This window comes from Neodiprion virginianus, chromosome 3 (genome assembly GCF_021901495.1).
Source record: "Neodiprion virginianus isolate iyNeoVirg1 chromosome 3, iyNeoVirg1.1, whole genome shotgun sequence".
Lineage (NCBI taxonomy): Eukaryota > Metazoa > Arthropoda > Insecta > Hymenoptera > Diprionidae > Neodiprion > Neodiprion virginianus.
In genome coordinates, this window is record NC_060879.1 from 28,563,177 (window position 1) to 28,581,681 (window position 18,505).

At 46.0% G+C, this 18,505-nt stretch overlaps 1 protein-coding gene and 1 long non-coding RNA gene across 2 annotated transcripts in view; one reads left to right on the forward strand and one right to left on the reverse strand.

Moving 5' to 3' along the window:
- Window positions 1–11,194, reverse strand: part of LOC124299732 (cadherin-related tumor suppressor) — an 88,438-nt gene extending 77,244 nt beyond the window's left edge. The window contains exon 1 of the mRNA XM_046753039.1: window positions 4,283–11,194. Coding sequence (XP_046608995.1) covers window positions 4,283–9,646 — 5,364 coding nt within the window. The 5' untranslated portion in view covers window positions 9,647–11,194. The remainder of the gene's footprint in view (window positions 1–4,282) is intronic.
- On the forward strand, window positions 1,680–18,476 carry LOC124299782 (uncharacterized). Its single transcript, XR_006907063.1, has 4 exons — window positions 1,680–2,546; window positions 4,162–4,451; window positions 4,585–4,733; window positions 17,500–18,476. It is a non-coding gene; the product is annotated as an uncharacterized LOC124299782 (long non-coding RNA).
- Window positions 18,477–18,505: the final 29 nt, after the last annotated feature.

Sequence of the window (18,505 nt, forward strand, 5' to 3'; positions counted from 1 at the left end):
ATTCGACTTGTGAAATACATGCGCTCGTCCCTGTTCCAACTACGGACAAAACCGTTTGGCCAAATTCATTCTCTGCATGCATGAGTTTCCGTCGTGTCAGAGGAGGGGGATTTTGGCAGCGAGATATCGCTCGATGATCGACTGACGAATTGATTTCATTTTGTTCTAGATCCACTGCGGAGAATCAACGATTGTGGTCCTGGACGATTACGACGGAGTTATTTGGCGTCTGGACAAAACGAGCGAGCCTCCGTGGAACACATCGTGGCGTATCGAAGTCTCGGTCCGTCTTAAGGCATCGTCCAGTTTTTGGCTCGACCCCGCGAGACGCATTCCACCACGAGGAAACCGGGGTCTTTGTGGCGTTGACCGTCATGACGATGATTCCAAGGCGTTCTTTTGACGTCGCAGGGAACAAGTATTGTCGGTACGAGGTGGGCTTGGAAAAGCTGCACTCCCCGCCGCTCGAAAGAATTTCACTTTTTCCTAACGAATTAGCCCGAGCGTACGCGGAATCCGGTCTTCGTCTAAGAGGTTATACCCTTACTCGAACCATACGTTGTCTCGGCGTCGCGACGACCACCGTCGTTGTTGCAATCATTAGGTTCGCTTTATCGTTGAAAAGATTTCTAATCTCCTCGAGAGTATTAATAATAAGGCTTATCGGTTGTTGAAAATCGCCACAGCTCTGCATTAGGCTCTCCAGTCAAGCGTGCAACGTGTATTTGCTTCGCAATTATCGAGACGGTATTATATACATATCCGTTTTCATTCCAGTAAAATTAATCTCGTCGGTACGCCCCTGCACTAATAATCATTCAAATATACCACTCTCAATTGTCTCCAAGTTATTTGACGTAGATAAATACTTATATACACGTTGCACAAGTCGTTGTAATACCTACTCATATAGATACAGACAAGAATTCTCCCGGCGCACTCTTTCTTCACCCAGTTGGCGTAGGCTGGTTCGTACGTACACGCGTCATTACAGTAGTTGTGTGGTGTTTAGTTTCAAAGATCCTATCTCCCTGTATCTGCGTCTGAAACACGCGTAGAGTCACGGAGGCGGTTGCTACTGGAGGAAAGAACAAGAGAGAATATCGGACGCGTGAGACTGCACCAGGCGAACGTAGGCTAAATGTTTTTCACGGGAGCTGTGAAACCGAGATGAATAGACAGATTATTGATCATGGCGGAGTCTGATTTACCCATCCGTAGCCCTTATCGATGTTTCAGCAGTCGGATATTTACTCTCTCGATTATGTCTCAGAAGTGGCATGATGAGGTAATTGTGTAACATAGGTATATAATAACGAACGATTAATTGGTTATCATCTGACCGAAAACCGAGGTACAAAATTTTGCACCACGACCCCCCGAAACCAACGAGCTATCTTCAACATCGATATTGTAAAGTTACGAAACAAATGACGGTTACTGAGACGAACGAAAAGATTCTCGGCGCGCGGAAGATACTGGACCGACCAAATCGAAGCAAAAACCTCCGGAGTGCAGTTGGCTCGCGAGTCACAGATCCCGAAGAGATCTAGAGAGAAAGAGAGGCCCGGGAAGAAAGAAAAAAGGAAGATGGACTGAGAGGGGAGGAGGATGCGGAGGAGGAGTGACTGGAACACCGAGCGAAGAGGGACTCTTTGGTGGCAGCGACGATCGCGGTGGCAGTCCTGGTAGTGGTAGATGACCAACAACTATACATCCGCCGTCCCAGCAGTCGTACGCGCTCATCCGAGATCAAGTTTTTCTCGAGTTCCGAACCTCGGAGCGAGCTGCACTTGAATCCAAGTTGGTTTCCTGGCACGCGGTTCGTCCTGTCGTTTATTTCCCCCTCGAAGCTTGCGTCCTCCCGTCCTACCAAGGGTCATTACTTTCTGTCATTGCCTTTAATTACATCAGGTTGCTGCCGCTTGTGGTGGTGGTGGTGGTGGTGGCGGTCGCTGTTGTTGTTATGCAACGTGACCGCAGCTATAACGTTCCTTGCGGAATATCGGTACCCTACGGGGTCCGCGTTCCAGGACTCGCCTTGTTGGTCCAGGAGGTATGACCCCACTTTCCTGTAAGGCTCCGTTTCTGAGGAGGCAAGCTGAGGGGGGGAATCCTGATCGACTGCTAGGTACTCCGATTAATCCAGTTCCAGCTCGCTAAAATTCCCCGCGCGAGAGACAAGAGTGTGCCGATCGGCCCAGGGTTAGTTAATTAATCTCACTTAACGTATATACGGCGCTCTCAGTTCGCGCGCAATCAAACCTCGACGGAGCCAGGGACGCGAGCACTGATTGCTGCAGCGTCAGCGCGACTCCTTTCGGAGGTAACGAGTGGGACCACCCAAACACCGAAATCATAGCGGGGACGGATTATCATCTGCGAAGAAGTATCGCGCCGCACGGTACCGCCTCGCGGTTCCAATGCTGTCCGGGTCAGGAGCCGCAAAACTGCTGTACAAAGCTAATATCTGCACTTACTTTACGCAGCACTTCACCTTCAGATGATTCCAACCTGAATCTGACAACCCGCTCTTACCGTCAGCTGTGAGTAATCAATTTTAGAACATCCCTTTAACGTACTTTTCATAATAGCCTATCGTCTGCAGAAAATGTCCAGCAGTCAATTTACGGCTATCATATCTACAAGACGTTTATTCAACTATTTTCATATCAACTTCAGAGCCAAAGTAAACTAGAAACAGAATCCGACTCTGAGACTGTTATCAACATTACATGGCTTGAAATTTATTCTCATTGCAATATTCATGATTATCGTAATTAGAAAACTACAAAGTCACTGCCCTCGATACATTTAAACTTTGCTCTATTTTTTTAGACTACTAAAAAAATTACGTGAACAAAATGAAATACTGTCAGTATTCAAATGATCTTCCTGGTGATGATCGAAATACATACAAAGTCATGTATGGGACTGTAGAGATATCTTTTCTCAAAATTCATAGACTCGAATAGAAAAAAGTTGAACGTGTGTCACAAAGTTATCCAGATAATGTATCCTACAGAGTCAGAGCTGAATAGTGTTGCCGCAAAGATAATGCGTACAGTGACATGTTTATGGGTAGCAGAATGAATTTTGTACCAACATGCAGCCTTATGCAGCGGTAAGGTTACCGACCTGACGGCAGTATAAACAAAAAAGGGACAGAGAATCGGTTTTTGGATAATTCGAGGGTCTGCCGGCACCAAATACTTTCTGTCCATTTATGCAATTAGCACCTTTGCGCGAGTCGCGTATTTGTGTATACGAAGGATAAATATAAGGCTGAAGACCGGCACTATGTCGCGGAGCCGTAGAGCGATCTGTGACGCGGAGACGACAAGCCTGGCAAACACCGCGCGGACCTCTAGATATTTCCGTTTTTTTTCCCGGAAGGACACGCAGAGACACGAAACGTTCTATAGACGATACGAGAGACCGTAGAGATCCTGTAGAGAGACCGAATGGTCTGGTCCAGGTAGCGAGCGTGTTCGGTGTTTGTGTTAATCGTACGAGTTAGCGGCAGATGATGACCGCCATAAAACCGCCTTAAACCTCATAATGGTCTTCCCTTCTCTTCGCTGTTACACGAACCTCTCCTTCTCTATTTCGCTCTCTCGACCGAATCCCCTAATGCGTGTATGTACCTACTTTCCTTTATTTTTTGATTTTTCTCGGGTCGTCAAGAATGACCAAAAAGGCTTTCTCCGGATGTTACTGTATGGTAAGATTTTGGGTTACTCACTAATTTCTCACTACTTTGTACTTTCAAACGATTCCATCGGTTGATCGTATGTATCGCGGAAATACCTATGTCTGTATAACTGCGTACACGTGTTCCGCATACACATATTTATCGGCGCCCTGTTACGCGCAAGCCTTGTGAGTCTTGGCAATTATTGCAGTTGGCTCAATTATACTGCCTGATGAAACTATTTATCCATGCCAGCCGAAGAGAACCGATCTTTGTCCAAGCGTGAAACGGAGTCGTCGAACTTAAGACTTTTCGCGTCGCGTCCACTCTTATACACGTTCAAAGTACGTAAGTGTATGGTAATGCATGTGTCAACACCTACCACCTCACTAACTATGTCAGCTCTGGCGCTCGTCGGATGAATTTTCAGCTTCCAGGACTTGAAACGTGATTTTGTACCTTTTCAGATTTATGGCGTTACTAAGAGGAATTTTACTTACGCTATGTCCATCACATCGTGAGAAATTCAGACCAGTACGAGTTGAGACGAAAGGTTTTAGAGAACGGATAAACGAGAAACTAACTCACCTTCAGAGCGGCAGTGCTCGATCGATTTCCTCCAACGGTTATGGCGTAAACTTCGATCTCGTACCAAGGAACTCCAGCTTCCCGGTCCAGCGCAGCAGCAGTCGACAGAATGCCACTCTTCGTGTCCACTTCGAATAACCTGTCTACCTGTGGACCACCACTTCCCGCGGTAACGTTTGTAACGTAATACTCTAGGTCACCGTTGGGCTTTGGACTACGCGCACTCACTTTTAGTATGGAAGCACCGGCAGCCTCATTTTCGTACACACTACCCTCAACTTGACCTTCATGTTCCCACACAGGCATTTCATCATCTTCAAAAGGTACAATCAGTGTCAAATAAGTCTCCGAGGACCTCCTCTCGGCCTGCACTGCCTCGTCAGTTGCTCGCACACCAACCTGATATTTCGAAGTGCGTTCAAAGTCATCCAATGATCTTGGAAGTCTCATGGTAAGTAGACCAGTGCTTCTGTGTACCCGAAAAGTATCAGGATTAATCAGCCCAGACCGCAAAAGTTCATAGGTCACCAAACCGTTGGTACTGGAGTCCAAATCTCTGGCCAATAGCTGTACCACTGGAACTTCTTTACCTGGTTGATAATTTGGGCTACCCTTGGAGGGTAGAATGGCCGCTGACATGCTTACGAAAACCGGCGCATTGTCATTTACATCCTCGACTATGACAGTGACTAACTTCTCTGCAGACAGTTGCGTCGGGATCGGCTGTGCTCTGTCAGTGGCAACTACCACGAGTTTGAAGGTATCAATTTCTTCTCGGTCGATTTGTAGCAACGTGTGGATCACACCGGTGGATGGATTAATGCCAAAACGGCGTACCTGATCTTCGGGATCTTGACTGGCAATGGCGTAGCTTACCAGTCCATTTTCACCAGAATCCGGATCTTCAGCGGTCACTGTGACGATTGGCGTGTGGACGGGAATACCCTCTCTGATCTGACGAACGATAGCGGTGTTTGGAAACGCGGGAGGGTTATCGTTTGTATCGACGACGATAACCCTCAGCGTCGTCACTGAAGTTAATCTAGGGTGACCTCCGTCGCTACATGACACGTTCAACGAGTAGTTATCCAGCTCTTCGTAGTCCAGCGGTTTTCTCAAGTAGAGCGCGCCGGTCAAAGGATCGATGTGAAAGGCGTCTCTCCGATTACCAGCTGCGATTGCAAAGGTTAATTCGCTGTTTGCACCCAAATCCACGTCTTCAGCCTTGAATCTCACTAGTTCCGTATTTACTGGCGTTGTTTCTAAAACGGAGATCTGAGACTTAGTGTCAACAAACTTTGGCGTGTTGTCATTTTCATCTAGTACTTCAATGTGGACTAGCACACTTGAAGAAAGATGAATCTCCAGTCCCGCATCGTGTGCCACGACCGTTAAAGCATAAGTATCGATTGTCTCGCGATCCAATTCGCGAGCTAAAGATATTAGTCCGGTAGCTTCGTCAATGCTGAAGTACTCTCGCTGGTCCCCAACTTCCAAGGAGTAAAACACGTCACCGTTGAGACCTTCGTCAGCGTCGCTGGTATAAACCCTCAAGAGTTGGGTACTGATCGCGGCACCTTCACTCACCTGTACTTTATATGGAATTCTCTGAAACTGGGGAGCATTGTCATTTACGTCGGTCACGTAGATGGTAACCTTAACTTTGTCTCGTAGGCGATTTACTCCGTTGTCGGTAACCGTGGCTTCCAAAGTAACGAAACTGACGCCGGTATTTGCAACGAGTGATTCTCTGTCAAAAACGTGGAGCGATTTTATAAACCCATTCCGAGGGTCGACGATGAAGTCTTGCTGTGTCGGAGGTAAGGAAAATGTCAACTCGGCATTTCTTCCAACATCACGGTCGGTCGCAAGCAATTTGCCAACGAATGTATCAGGCGGTTCGTTCTCACGGATACGGAATATGAAACTTGAATTTGTGAACTGTGGAGCGTTATCGTTTTCGTCGATAATGTGCACGACGACCGGGACCACCGAACTTCTTGGTGGACTGCCCTGATCACTTGCAGTTACCTCGAGAGCGTAGTAATCCTGTTCTTCACGATCCAACGCGCTTTTTACGTAAAGTTGCCCGTCTGGAAATATACCAAATCGACCCTCCGAGTTCCCCTCGGTAACGCTGTACAAAACGCGACCGTTCCGGCCTAAATCCACATCCGATGCTACGAGGGCAAAGAACCTCTCATTTACCGGTGTAGATTCCAAAAGGGACGTTTCGTAGCTCGTCAGCTCAAAAACCGGTGTATGATCATTGACGTCCTCGATGGTCACTCGAACCTGGTGCTGCGCTGACAGAGGGGGACTTCCGGAGTCAGTAGCGGTCACCTCAATTTGTAGAACCGTTCCTGGGGGAGCTCTGATTGGCTTGTCAAGATATATGATACCCGAGTTCAACGCCACTCGAAATTGACCACCAGGATTTTGGGTTAGGGTGTATGTCACTCTGGAGTTCACGCCAGTATCCCTGTCTCTTGCTCGTGCTAAACGCACTTCCTGACCAACAGCCGCGTTCTCCTTGAGCATGACCTCGTCACCTCGTTCGCCTTTCGGGAACCTCGGCGGGTTATCGTTTACATCCAAAACCGTCACGTTGACGTAAGTCTGTGCATGCGCAAGGCCAGCTCTAGCAGCTACCTGCAGACTGTAATAAGCGATTTGTTCTCTGTCGAGGTAGCCCACCGTACTGATGGTCCCTGTATTTTCATTGATCTTGAAGCTGCCTCCAACGTCTCCGTAGACTATGGAATATCTAACCTCAGCTGTTTCGTACCTGGCGACTTGGACGGAGCCCACCTCTCGCCCAATACCAGAAGGCATTTCGCTACACTCACCTCTGTCCTCGAATATCCTGAACTCGTACCCGCTGTAAGTTTGAAATTCAAGTTGTTCTAGGTCCTTTTCTTGGAGAACCTCAACGACAGCGTCTTTCATCGCTCTTTTGTCACCTGTGTCCCTAGCTGATATGGTGAGCTCATACAGAGTCTTGCGAGCAGCTCTCAAGGATCCCTGAAGAGTTACGTCACCAGAACGTTCGTCCACTATAAAAAGACCTTCTCCACCCGACTCTATAGAGTATCTAACCTGAGCATTTTCTCTCGCGTCAGCATCCGTCGCCGTTACTCTTCCGATAAACGTACCACCGGACGCGTCTTCTGGTACTGGGAACAAATACCGTTGAGGATAAAAGATCGGTGCATTGTCATTCACGTCTTCCAAGGTCAGGAGAACCGTGGCTGTCGAGGACTGTGGCGGAGTTCCCTGGTCTCTTGCGATGACTAGGATCTCGTATTTTGCTACCATTTCTCGGTCCAAGAAAATCTTGGTAGTCAGCTGACCGGTCAGGGCGTCCAGAGCAAAGGTCTTCGGGTAATCTCGCGGCACACTCGGGTGGAGGCTGTAGGCTACACTTCCGTTAGTACCCTGGTCGTTATCGACCGCTGTGAGGGTTGCCACCAGGCTTTGAGGCGGGGTATTTTCGAGTAGAGTGACATTGACAACTGGCTCGGAGAATCTCGGTACCTCGTCGTTTTCATCTAGAACCGTGACCCTGAGATTGGTGGAGGCGAACTTTGGGTTCGGCCCTCCATCCCTAGCGGATACGCACAACTCTACGCTGCCCTGGATTTCTCGGTCGAGGGTAGCTTTCGTCGTTACCAAACCGGTATCCTGATCAATCGCGAACCACTCTTGATCGTTACCCGATTCAAAGCCGTAATAGATCCTTGCATTCAAACCGGAATCCGCGTCTGTAGCCGATATACTTGCGACAAAACTTCCCGGGGGTGATAATTCTGACAATACAGCCGAGTATTCGCTCTGCTGAAATACTGGCTCGTGGTCATTAACGTCGTTCACGCGGATGACGAGATAGGCAGTAGCTGATCTGGGTGGCGATCCCTTGTCTGTGGCTACTATGGTCAAATTGTACTTCGGTATTTCCTCTCTATCCAGCCTCCCGTTTACCCGAACAATATCGAAACTCTGCGTGTTGTCCAGACGAAAGTGACCCAGTTCATTGCCCGCCCGGATCTCGACTCTGGTCTCGCCGTTCAGACCCTCGTCGTTATCGATTACCGCCACGGCCGCGACTATCGAGTCCTTCACGGCATTTTCATCGACGGTAGCGAAGCCTGCGGTGGACGGAAAGTAGCTGAAATTTATCTGGGGATCATGGTCATTTGCATCGAGTAGATTAACGGTGACGTACGTTCTTCCATCTTGTCGGGGCGAGCCGTGATCCCTGGCGAAGACCGTGATTACGCAACTCTTCGGGCAACTCCCGCCAGGTCGAGTCAGGTTACAGCTCTGCTGGGGACAGTCAAGGGGTTCCGTTGTTGCTATTGCCCCGGTTTCCGGGTCTATAGTAAATTGTCTTTCCGTGTCAGGCAGGTAATAAGTTAATTTCGAATTATCGCCTAAATCTTTGTCCGTTGCGTGAACCATCAGCACCGGACTTCCGGCAGGAGCGCTTTCGTTCAAAGTCACCACGTAGTCGCCCTGCTGGAAGATTGGCGGGTTGTCATTGACGTCCAGAACGGTCACGTTCACTTGAAGGTAACCCAGTCTCGGCGGTCTTCCCCGATCCCTGGCGCAAACGTTCAGCGAGTAAAACTCCACCTGTTCTCGGTCGAGCTTCCCGGTTGTTTCGAGATGAAGGTAGGACGTTTCGCCGGTCGGATTCGCGGTAACGACGAGACGAAACTTGCCATCGCTGTTTCCGTCGACGATCGAATAATCGTCCGCGACTCCATTTTCCGGTGTATCTTTGTCCGTAGCAGCATCCAGAAGTAGCCTGGTATTCGCTGCTGCCGATTCAGAAAAACTAACAGCAATCCCTGGCTCCGGAAACTCGGGATCGTTGTCGTTCACGTCGAGGATCGAGATCCTTACCTCGATCGGGTAGGTCGGCTGGCTCGACAGGACAACGAGATCGTATCTGTCGCTGCTAAGAGCTTCCCTGTCGAGGACTCTCGCCGTCCTGATCTCCCCCGTTTCGGGATCCAGCGTGAACTCCTGGGGAGGCTCGTTGAATCTGTAGGTAAAATCGGGCTTGACGGGTATCGATCCGACCAGCGTACCTGTCGGTTCACCTTCGCTGACCTTGAGCTTGACTCGCGTCTCAGCTGCTCTACTCTGCATCGCCTGCATGCCCATCATGCCGGTACCGTCCTGCGGTAGCATCGGCGACCTCCTTGGATTAAGACGGATAACCTTTTGTGTCGAGCTAGACGCGACGTAACGAGACGCGTAATTCTCGATACCTCGCGCCCTGCAGGCGCCATGTTTACCCGTCCACAAAAGCCCTAGCGCCAACGCTAGGACGAACAGTCTGATTGACGAGTTCATCTCTTAACCCCTAAAACCCGCACCGCTTCTACGACAAACACTGCGCAGTGTCTTTTCCACGCTCGGCACAAATCCAGCACGATACTACCTGTCGCACTTCATTGTCACCGAGTATCGGTCTCTCATTGTTTATCAGTATCGCACGTATCCACTGTCACGTTAGCGGCATTGTCACCATTAGAAAACTCACAGACGCCTGTTAAAAGATGATTATCAATTTACCGCGAACGATTCCTCTTTTCGAACGATCAACATTGTTCCCACTTTTTATTATTATGTTATAGATAATCTATTTCATCATCGGAATACCGCGCTCGGTCAAGCATACTGGCGTGGACGCTGGTCTTTTTATATAGGTATACAAGTTTTAAAATTCAAGTAAACATGGAACAAGAATTCCCCAGGGAGTGGGGGCACTGACCGACCGGCAACGAGGCCAGCCGCACCTCACGCGCGTCTTCTGCTACGGAACGCCAGTCCGATACCCTTCTTTCACTTTTTACTCTTGAACTAATGTTTTCGAAATTATAAGACCTGGAACGATTCGCGGTATTCTCTCGCGGAAAATTATTTTTATTCCGAAAATCAATCACTCAGTCCACAAACTCGCAATTTTACTAGAGTCATTCCGACCTACGGTATTTTGAATTGCTCCTGTAGCTTTCCAAAGTTTTCGCGAGTAATTCAATTTCAGAGTGTGAACAAAACTTATAACCGCATTTACCGGAACCAAGACAACTGTAACATTATTTAGCGAGTTACAACTTTAATCGAGATTAATTACGTCGTTTAACGTACGAATGTGTTTTTGATACAGATAATGATGGTATCAGTAGTGGGATCATATTGTAATTTACCGTCAGACCAATCGATATTGAACTTCGGACATGTATGGGTGATTAGAGATATTCTCCTTAATCATCTGCCTCCAAAGCGCAACCCGTTAAAAAGAATAAATCCCGCTCGCATCCAATTTTCAGTACAACATTCCGTAAACGACTTGGAAATTTTTTGATGATTGAATTGATGGAATTTACAAAACCGAGTGTTGTTAATTGACCACCACGCACCGAAAACTTAACTCTTAATATTCACTCGATGTATTATCAATCGCATAGTTTTAGCGATCACCAAATAATGTAGGCCGAAGCCTCGCACTATTCCGATAATAAGGGCACACGTGAGTCTGAAGAACTGGCACAAAAATCCTGTGGTTTTGAGCAATTGTTGATAATATCCGACACTTGGAATCACTGATCTGCACTGCACACGTCAGAGTATAAATATGTGAAACGAATGAAATGTTTCTTTCACTCTAATCTCGTTTTTTTATTATATTTTGTCGCGTGTACGCGCTGTGTTATCGAAAAACGATCGACGGTCCCGGGGATTATATCGAGCCTCGCGATGGTGAACCGTGGTGTCGGTTTATGCTCAGGGCTCGTCGACTCGCGTTGTCCCGTGTCCGTTTAAGAAAGGCGACATTTTTTGACACGTGAAACGTGGGACCGGCAATGTGGACCTTGACGAAATCACCTTTCTTGGGGACTGACCCGACTCGACTGGCGGTCCCAGGCCGCTGCCACAGAGCATTCTTCGCCGAGGTGTATTCCCTCCTTGTTGGCAAAGGCGGGACCGAGGTAAGGCCGTCTCCGTCACTCCGGGACCCACTCCCCCCTTCCACTCTTCTGCCGAGATACCTTTTGCCCTCGAGGAGCGAGCAATGCGGAGGCTCAGGTATTCAAGATGGCCGCCATCGTCGCCGCCGCCGCGCGCCGGGCTGAACAGGCAGATAGAAGGAGAGAGAAGGAGGGAAGAAAGAAGTAGAAAGGGGCAGGACGAGGAGTAAGAGAGAAGGAGGAGACAGAGGGAGGGAGGGAGAAAGTGAGACGGTGAACGAGAGATGAATAATGCGTGGGGGGAGGGGTTGGCGGCGGGAGGGGAGGGGGTCTCGGAACCTCTCTCTCCCTCCCAGATATCTCTTTTCCTTTTTCCTCTTTCTGCCTTCAAGACTTGAGACGCGGTCCAGCACCAGCACCAGCATCCACGCGGGCCTAGCCGCTCCCGCTCCCGCGACCCGTTACTACAATCAACCCGCTCTAGTGTTCGTCCGATCTTCGCTCTACACTCCACTTCACCATTTGTATGTACCTACGAGTCGCAGCATGCCTCTCTGTCCTACCAGAGGTTGGATCTGGCTACTCTTCCCTGTAGCCAGGTTTGTCTACACTAAATTCACTCGCACTCCGCTGCAGCAGTGGTGTAAGACTAGACGGACACCGGGAAGTGACCCTCGATACCGCGAAATTCGCTGATTCCTTAAATTCCAGTACCCACACCTACATCTTATACCTGCTATACGTGTAGGACGAGACCGCATGCACTGACCGTGTTCACAAATTTTTTTAAATATTCGTCATCAAGGATAGAAACTGATGCGAAAAATTTGAATCCAATTATTTAAACCCACGTAATATACAACGAGGGTGTCCTGAAGGCCAAACCGTCGGAAAAGCATCGATTCTTCGAAATACAAAAGAAACATGGACTGGTGGAAAAACTTTACCAAGTTATTGAATAAAGCTGACGACGTGCGAAACGACAGTCACTAGTAATTAGTCATCGGGTAATGACACCTGCCTAGGACTCGAACCGGAACTAGTGTTTAATCTTTTGCAAAACTTGATTAAATGAAAGTGAATTTCTGGTTATTGCAAATCCTAGTGGAAACTCACCCCGCCTCTGTCTCCCGGCCGACTCGACCTTCCAAAAATATATAGTTCTATGTATAACGAGCGAGACACACGCCACATAATTAACTCGACCGTAAAAAATAGCTGTAAACATTCTGCACTTGCAATAATTTAGTAGAAATTACTTGCTGTCGGAGATCGAAACGAATGAAACAATTGGTTCGTTTTTCATATTCGCAATCAGATTGGCCTATGAAGTCGAATATATTGAATTTGTGAGATAACATCGATATACATATGCGATACAGAGTTCTATTACGGTAGATGCCCGAGTAGTGTGTAACTTGGGAGGCGCGAAGGTGCAACCTGTAAGGTGTTGCCGCGCACGTCTTTGCAATTAGATTAATCTTAATTAATGGCACGGGGTTATCGGCAAGAATCTTTGCGCTTCGGGGATAAGGTATAAGGTGTAGAAGGCTATAAGGTGCACCGTGTACCGCTTAGGTATATGCTTATAGTTGAGTCGTGCGTACATAACGCGTGGTCATAGTGCGTACCGTGAGCTTAACTAATATTTAGACAGCGAACGCGCGCGCCTGTTACGCTACCGATTGCCTTTTGCCTGCATAATATTGACAATGTAAAGCCTTTGTTACACCGCTTCGGCCGGAAAGTTGTGCCTCGAATTCAGTCCTTTCAACTCTTTGAATCCAAATGGTATACATACACTTTTAACTCCGGTCTATATGGTGGCACCGCAGCCCCGTCAGCTCGAATACGTACTCCGCCGTACAACACAAACACGGGCTTAAAAAATTGCGCAAACTTGTTTGAATAATTTATTCAATCGCCTTATTATCTTTCTTATGTATACAGGTACATATGCTTGTAGTTTTATTTTTTTTGGGGTATTTCTTTTTTTGTTCCTCCAGCTTTTTTATCTCTTTGAAAATCAGGAATCTGCTTGGTAATTAGACGTAGTCCGTCCACGCGTGTATATACGAAGTGTCTATAACTCGGCGGCGCTTCTCATTCCCCCACAAATGTGAAATGTTGATCGTTGATACGAAGTCATTGCGCTGGGGGGATAAAATTCTCCTTCTTTCTTTTTCATCTATCTTACCCAGCATAGGCATATATACCTGTATCCAGGCGTAGCTTGTGTCTGTCTCCGTTGGGAAAATTTAACCGAAATTTATCGTCACATTTGTTTCGCTCGAGTCAACGTGTCCAGACTAACTTCTATGCGCATACATACATGCATGTATATGCTTCAATTTAAAATTATGTTTGAATATATATTCATGATAGGAGACGGTGACTACACGATGCAGGTTATTCGATTGACACGATAAGATCCGTAATTTACAAAATATATACCCACGAGAGAACATGGAAAAAAGAAACCTATGGGATATGAGAAAAACCAGATGAAAAAAACATTATTATTATAACCCATACGGAAAACACAACACTCTACATGTATACGCACGTATGCATGTTTCTCCGTGCAATGCACATAGGCGTACACGCGTCGAGTCATCGAAGTCTCCTGCGCAAGCGATGTCGCCGCGTCGATTGGTAGTTGATGTCACCTGCAGCATCAGCATCAGCGGCAGCCAGCAGCCCGCAAGAGAGATGCTCGTACTGTGGAGAGCGGCGCGCGCCTCCCGCATCGACTGCAAAGCTGGAGGTCCAGGGGGATGGGGAAAAAAACTTTCACCGATTTGTAGACACAAGATCGTTCAACGAATTCATTGACTTTGCGCGATCTTCGTAGTTTTCGGACATCGATGTGAGTGAGTTTGGCTGATTTGAGGTATTACGTGTATTGACGTACGTAGCACTATTCCGGAAAGCCGACACACGTATCACTGGATTTTAGTTATACCGAATAGAATTTTGTAGCTCGGGATAGAAAAAAAACAAAACAAATTAACGGATAAATTATGATTAATTTTACACAGTCTTATACCTCATTCTTTTAAACGAGGCTTTGCGTGCCTCGGGACACTCGTACTTGTTACTTTATAGACTCGTGCAACAGAAGCATCCCAGCACGCTCCTAGATGTGTAAATATAAATACCAACGTATACATGGAGAGTTTCACCGTATTAACGAGAATTAATTCACTGCAATGATTAACGGAATTGTATTAAACGATTATCGCCACGCTTTGATCAGCTCAATTGAGATAAATCTAGGAATTAATTATTAACGCATTTTTCGATTCGGAGAATCAACCTCAACAGGTTATATCATAAGAATGTGCAATCCCGCCCATTGAGACACGTGAAATTTGCAAATTCATTACGGAATGGTCTTATTTCTTACTCGTAATTTCAATTTTTTCATCTATAAACATACATACACATAGACCACACTATGACAATTATAATTCTCTTTTTCTTTTCGGTTTATAGTTTTCTATTAACCTTAATCCCTTATGCACCTGACTGCATATGTTTGCCAGTAAACGTCAGGGGCCACCGAGTTACATTAAAACGTTAGAATTATGTGGAAGCATTTCACCTCCCTGACATTTACTACTCAATCTTAATACTTAAAATCTAATAAGTTTCCTTAGTCGCACACCGCGCATGCAGACGCGTATAGGTATACGGGCATTCTTGATGCATACATAACCGCGGCTTGGTCCATACCTACCATCTCATATTATACGAGTTGTCTGGACGTTGCACCACAAGTCTAGGCCCGGTTAGACGCACCGAGTACGCGTTCTACATCTTTACGAGCGCACATCCACAACTACAATTTGATAGTTCTTCAACGGACTTGGACGTATCACAACTGCTAGTGCATCAAGTTCCTTTGAACTTTGCCACAGGCTTCCTAACAGTGACAACTCACTTGCGTATGAAATGGAAGGGGCGATAAGACGTGGCATGCAAAAGTACCCCGACTGACAAATTTTGTAGAATATACATACTTTCGCGTCTAAGAGTTGAAACTATCATCTCCTGGTTTTCGCACATCTTTCACTCGCATAATGGCGACGTACATTTATAGTATATAAATAATATGTTAATACATTCCAAGTAAACGGTGGCTGGCAAGTATGTGCGGTACCAGGTTAAACGTTGATTGGTGAAAAGGTGAACCCAATCAGGGTCCTTTGTATTTCCGAGAATCGTTCGAGTCCGTCCAGTCTAGTCTACATCTGTTCTCGCGTGTGTAGCTTCCCTCCTTCCCCCCAATCCCCTCATCACCGTTTGGGACCTTCGAGGGCCCGCATCTCACCCTACGACCCGTATCCACCATCACCTTCATTCTCTACGATTGGATGTACCGTATAGATCTAGGGCTCATCCGAAATGGAAAAACCAGTCCCAAATGATCTATTGACGGAAGACGATGTTTGAGTTATTCGGCCAGGATTGTGTTGCACACGTATATTGTAAGGTATGCGCCGCTTGTATGCCTGTACATGTAGGTGTACATACCTACAAGATACTAAATTCGAGCCTTTTTTGCTCTGCGTATTTCGATTCACGCTTCATTTGTAATTCACAGCCTTAATGTGGTCTCCGGATTATCCTGGATGGATGGGAAAGCGATTTTTCCAATAATATCAGCAGGTTTCCGAGTATTTGAGTGAATAGGAAATCGAATGATGTACGCATTTTCCAATTTCATCTTCTTAATTGTTTATTATGAAGATTTTATCACACGAACATGAATTTTTAACAATTAGAGTTCGTTAGAGGTATATGTTTCTAAAAAATTTCCCACCGCTTTGACTCTTGATGCGTAAATATCGTTGAATGCATTTACTACAATGTATAATGCAAGGTTCGGTTTTATTTGCTTCTTCACTGATAAGCAGATACCCACTTGCCATGGATGCGCAATTTGCATTCATCGATACTCTTGGCGTGCATAACAATGTCCTTGCCGAGCGAATCAATCCCAATGCGGGAGTGCGTACATATATACTTACATATAAATATACCTATACGTATTATACTGCATTGGATAAACGGATAATGTTCTCAGGTAGATAAAAAGGGTTCACAATTCTTCCGTAACGAGGATAGGTATATAACTATATACCTATATATATATACATACCTATAGGTACATACCGTAGTGCTGGTCAATTTTAACCAAATCGCTTACATACTAGGGTCAACGCCTCTGCATACCAATTATACCTGTCTGAATGTACAAGGTTATTCGCCCCCTATCGCGCCGTTCGGCTATAAACGCGCTGCATCAATCCAAAAACAGATCCAAAGGCGAAAGCTGCGGTTTGCCCGTCGGACCAACGGTGAAACAGAGTCTTACTGTTCCACCTTCTAAGTAAGCCGGTAGGTTCAAAAAACCACGCCGACATATCTTCTCCGCAGTTATTCGACCACAAAAGCTCCACGAACGGTTGGACGATCTATCAGCTTTCGGACGGGTTTGGCTTTGAACAGCATCCGCAGGACCTGGCACCCGGCTGTTCGACGCAGAATGTCGCTCCGGGTCATAAGATAATTTGCGGCTGTAGTTAGTTTGCCCGCAGTACGTAGGAAGCCTCGTTCATATCGGTTCCTACATTCTATGGTGCCCCGTCGTCGAAAAGGTTGAAAGTTTGCACGCTTGTTGGATATTCGCTGTAAAAATTTGAGGGGACCAGTCTTAAGGTAGCGCACTAACAAATACGCGGAAATCGAGGAATACAGATATTTCCCATCTAACATAAATGACCAAGCCGTTCGATGGTCTGATTTCATTTTTCGATCTTCGGAAATCAAGCTGCAGTTTTTTCGATACTACTAACAGCAAACTATTCATTAATAAATTCCAGTTATGTAGAACATTTAAAAAGGGATTACTACCAAACTTGAGATATATTTTAATCTTAGTTGAAAAAATATTCTTCATATTTGCACCTCGTTTATCAAAGATAACTTAATACTGTGTTCAGCGTGTAGAAATGATGGACATGCCGACGATACAGATGTATATTTACGAACACGTGGATGTGGCTCGGTTATAGGATATACTAAGTACCGCATATTTAGTTCGTTTAGTTTCTTCGGTAAAGAAGTTATTTTTCTTTATATCGTGAGAATTCACCTCTGCTTTGTTCTCGTTATTTTTCTTTACTTTATTTTATAATATATTTTTTTCTTCTCGTTCTCTTGCAGAAAATTTGCACCGACACGCGACGTTCGTTGCTGCAGCGTTCGAAAGGGTTCGAGACAAAAGGGAGATGGCTATTGTCGTCACATGTTTCACTGCAAGTTTAGTTCGTAGGTAATTCAGCTTCGTTCGGGTAACGTGAGAAATAACTTTGGCGTAGGTACGTTGTACATATGGATACAAGGTTCTTGTACGAAGGTTAATGGAAGGTCGATACAGCGATGCTTGCCTGAAAATTCCATCGCAATTTGGGCTTTCCTATAACGCGGTACAAGCTGCGTGTCCACCTTCTTCTTCAATATTGTAAACGGTTATTTACTTTTTCTTTTCTTTTTAACGACAAATATTCATGAATAATGTACCAAGGTAGGCCAACCAAGAGCACGAATATTTTCATTTCATTGTTCGGTAGGTAGATCTATACCGGTATAATAACATATAACAGCCAAGAGAAAGATTCGATAAAATTCGCTGATCGCGGTGAGTTCCGAACGAGGCTACCTAATACCGTTAATTGTTAGTTGACCTCAAGATTATTACGTGTCTGAGCTGAGTAATTACTTTGCTCATCAATTAAGACCATCCTTAGCACTCACGAAAATATATTTTCTCACATTCTCTTTCCATTAGTCAAAAATTTACATGGCATGAAACCTTTATCGAATTAACCGCATGCGGACATTCACGTCTACACATTGCGGATACTCTTTTTTTGTTCAGTGATTTTTGATTTATTGCTCAGCTTCGTTCGCCTTTCATTTAACTGTCTCAAGTTTCAAGCATAACTATCATAATTGTACCGGTAGCTCTCCCAAGACTGGAGCCAAGATCCGCAATAAAAGATTAATTTGTGTCTAGCTACAATATTTCACAAAAAAAATTTACCACCAACTGTCATTGCATATGAAAAACAATTTGCGATGCGAATAACAGTGCTGATAATCAACGCTGATTGTGCATTCGCAACGGATGAATGTCCCATCGATGAGACGTAAGCTGCAAAGAACATTC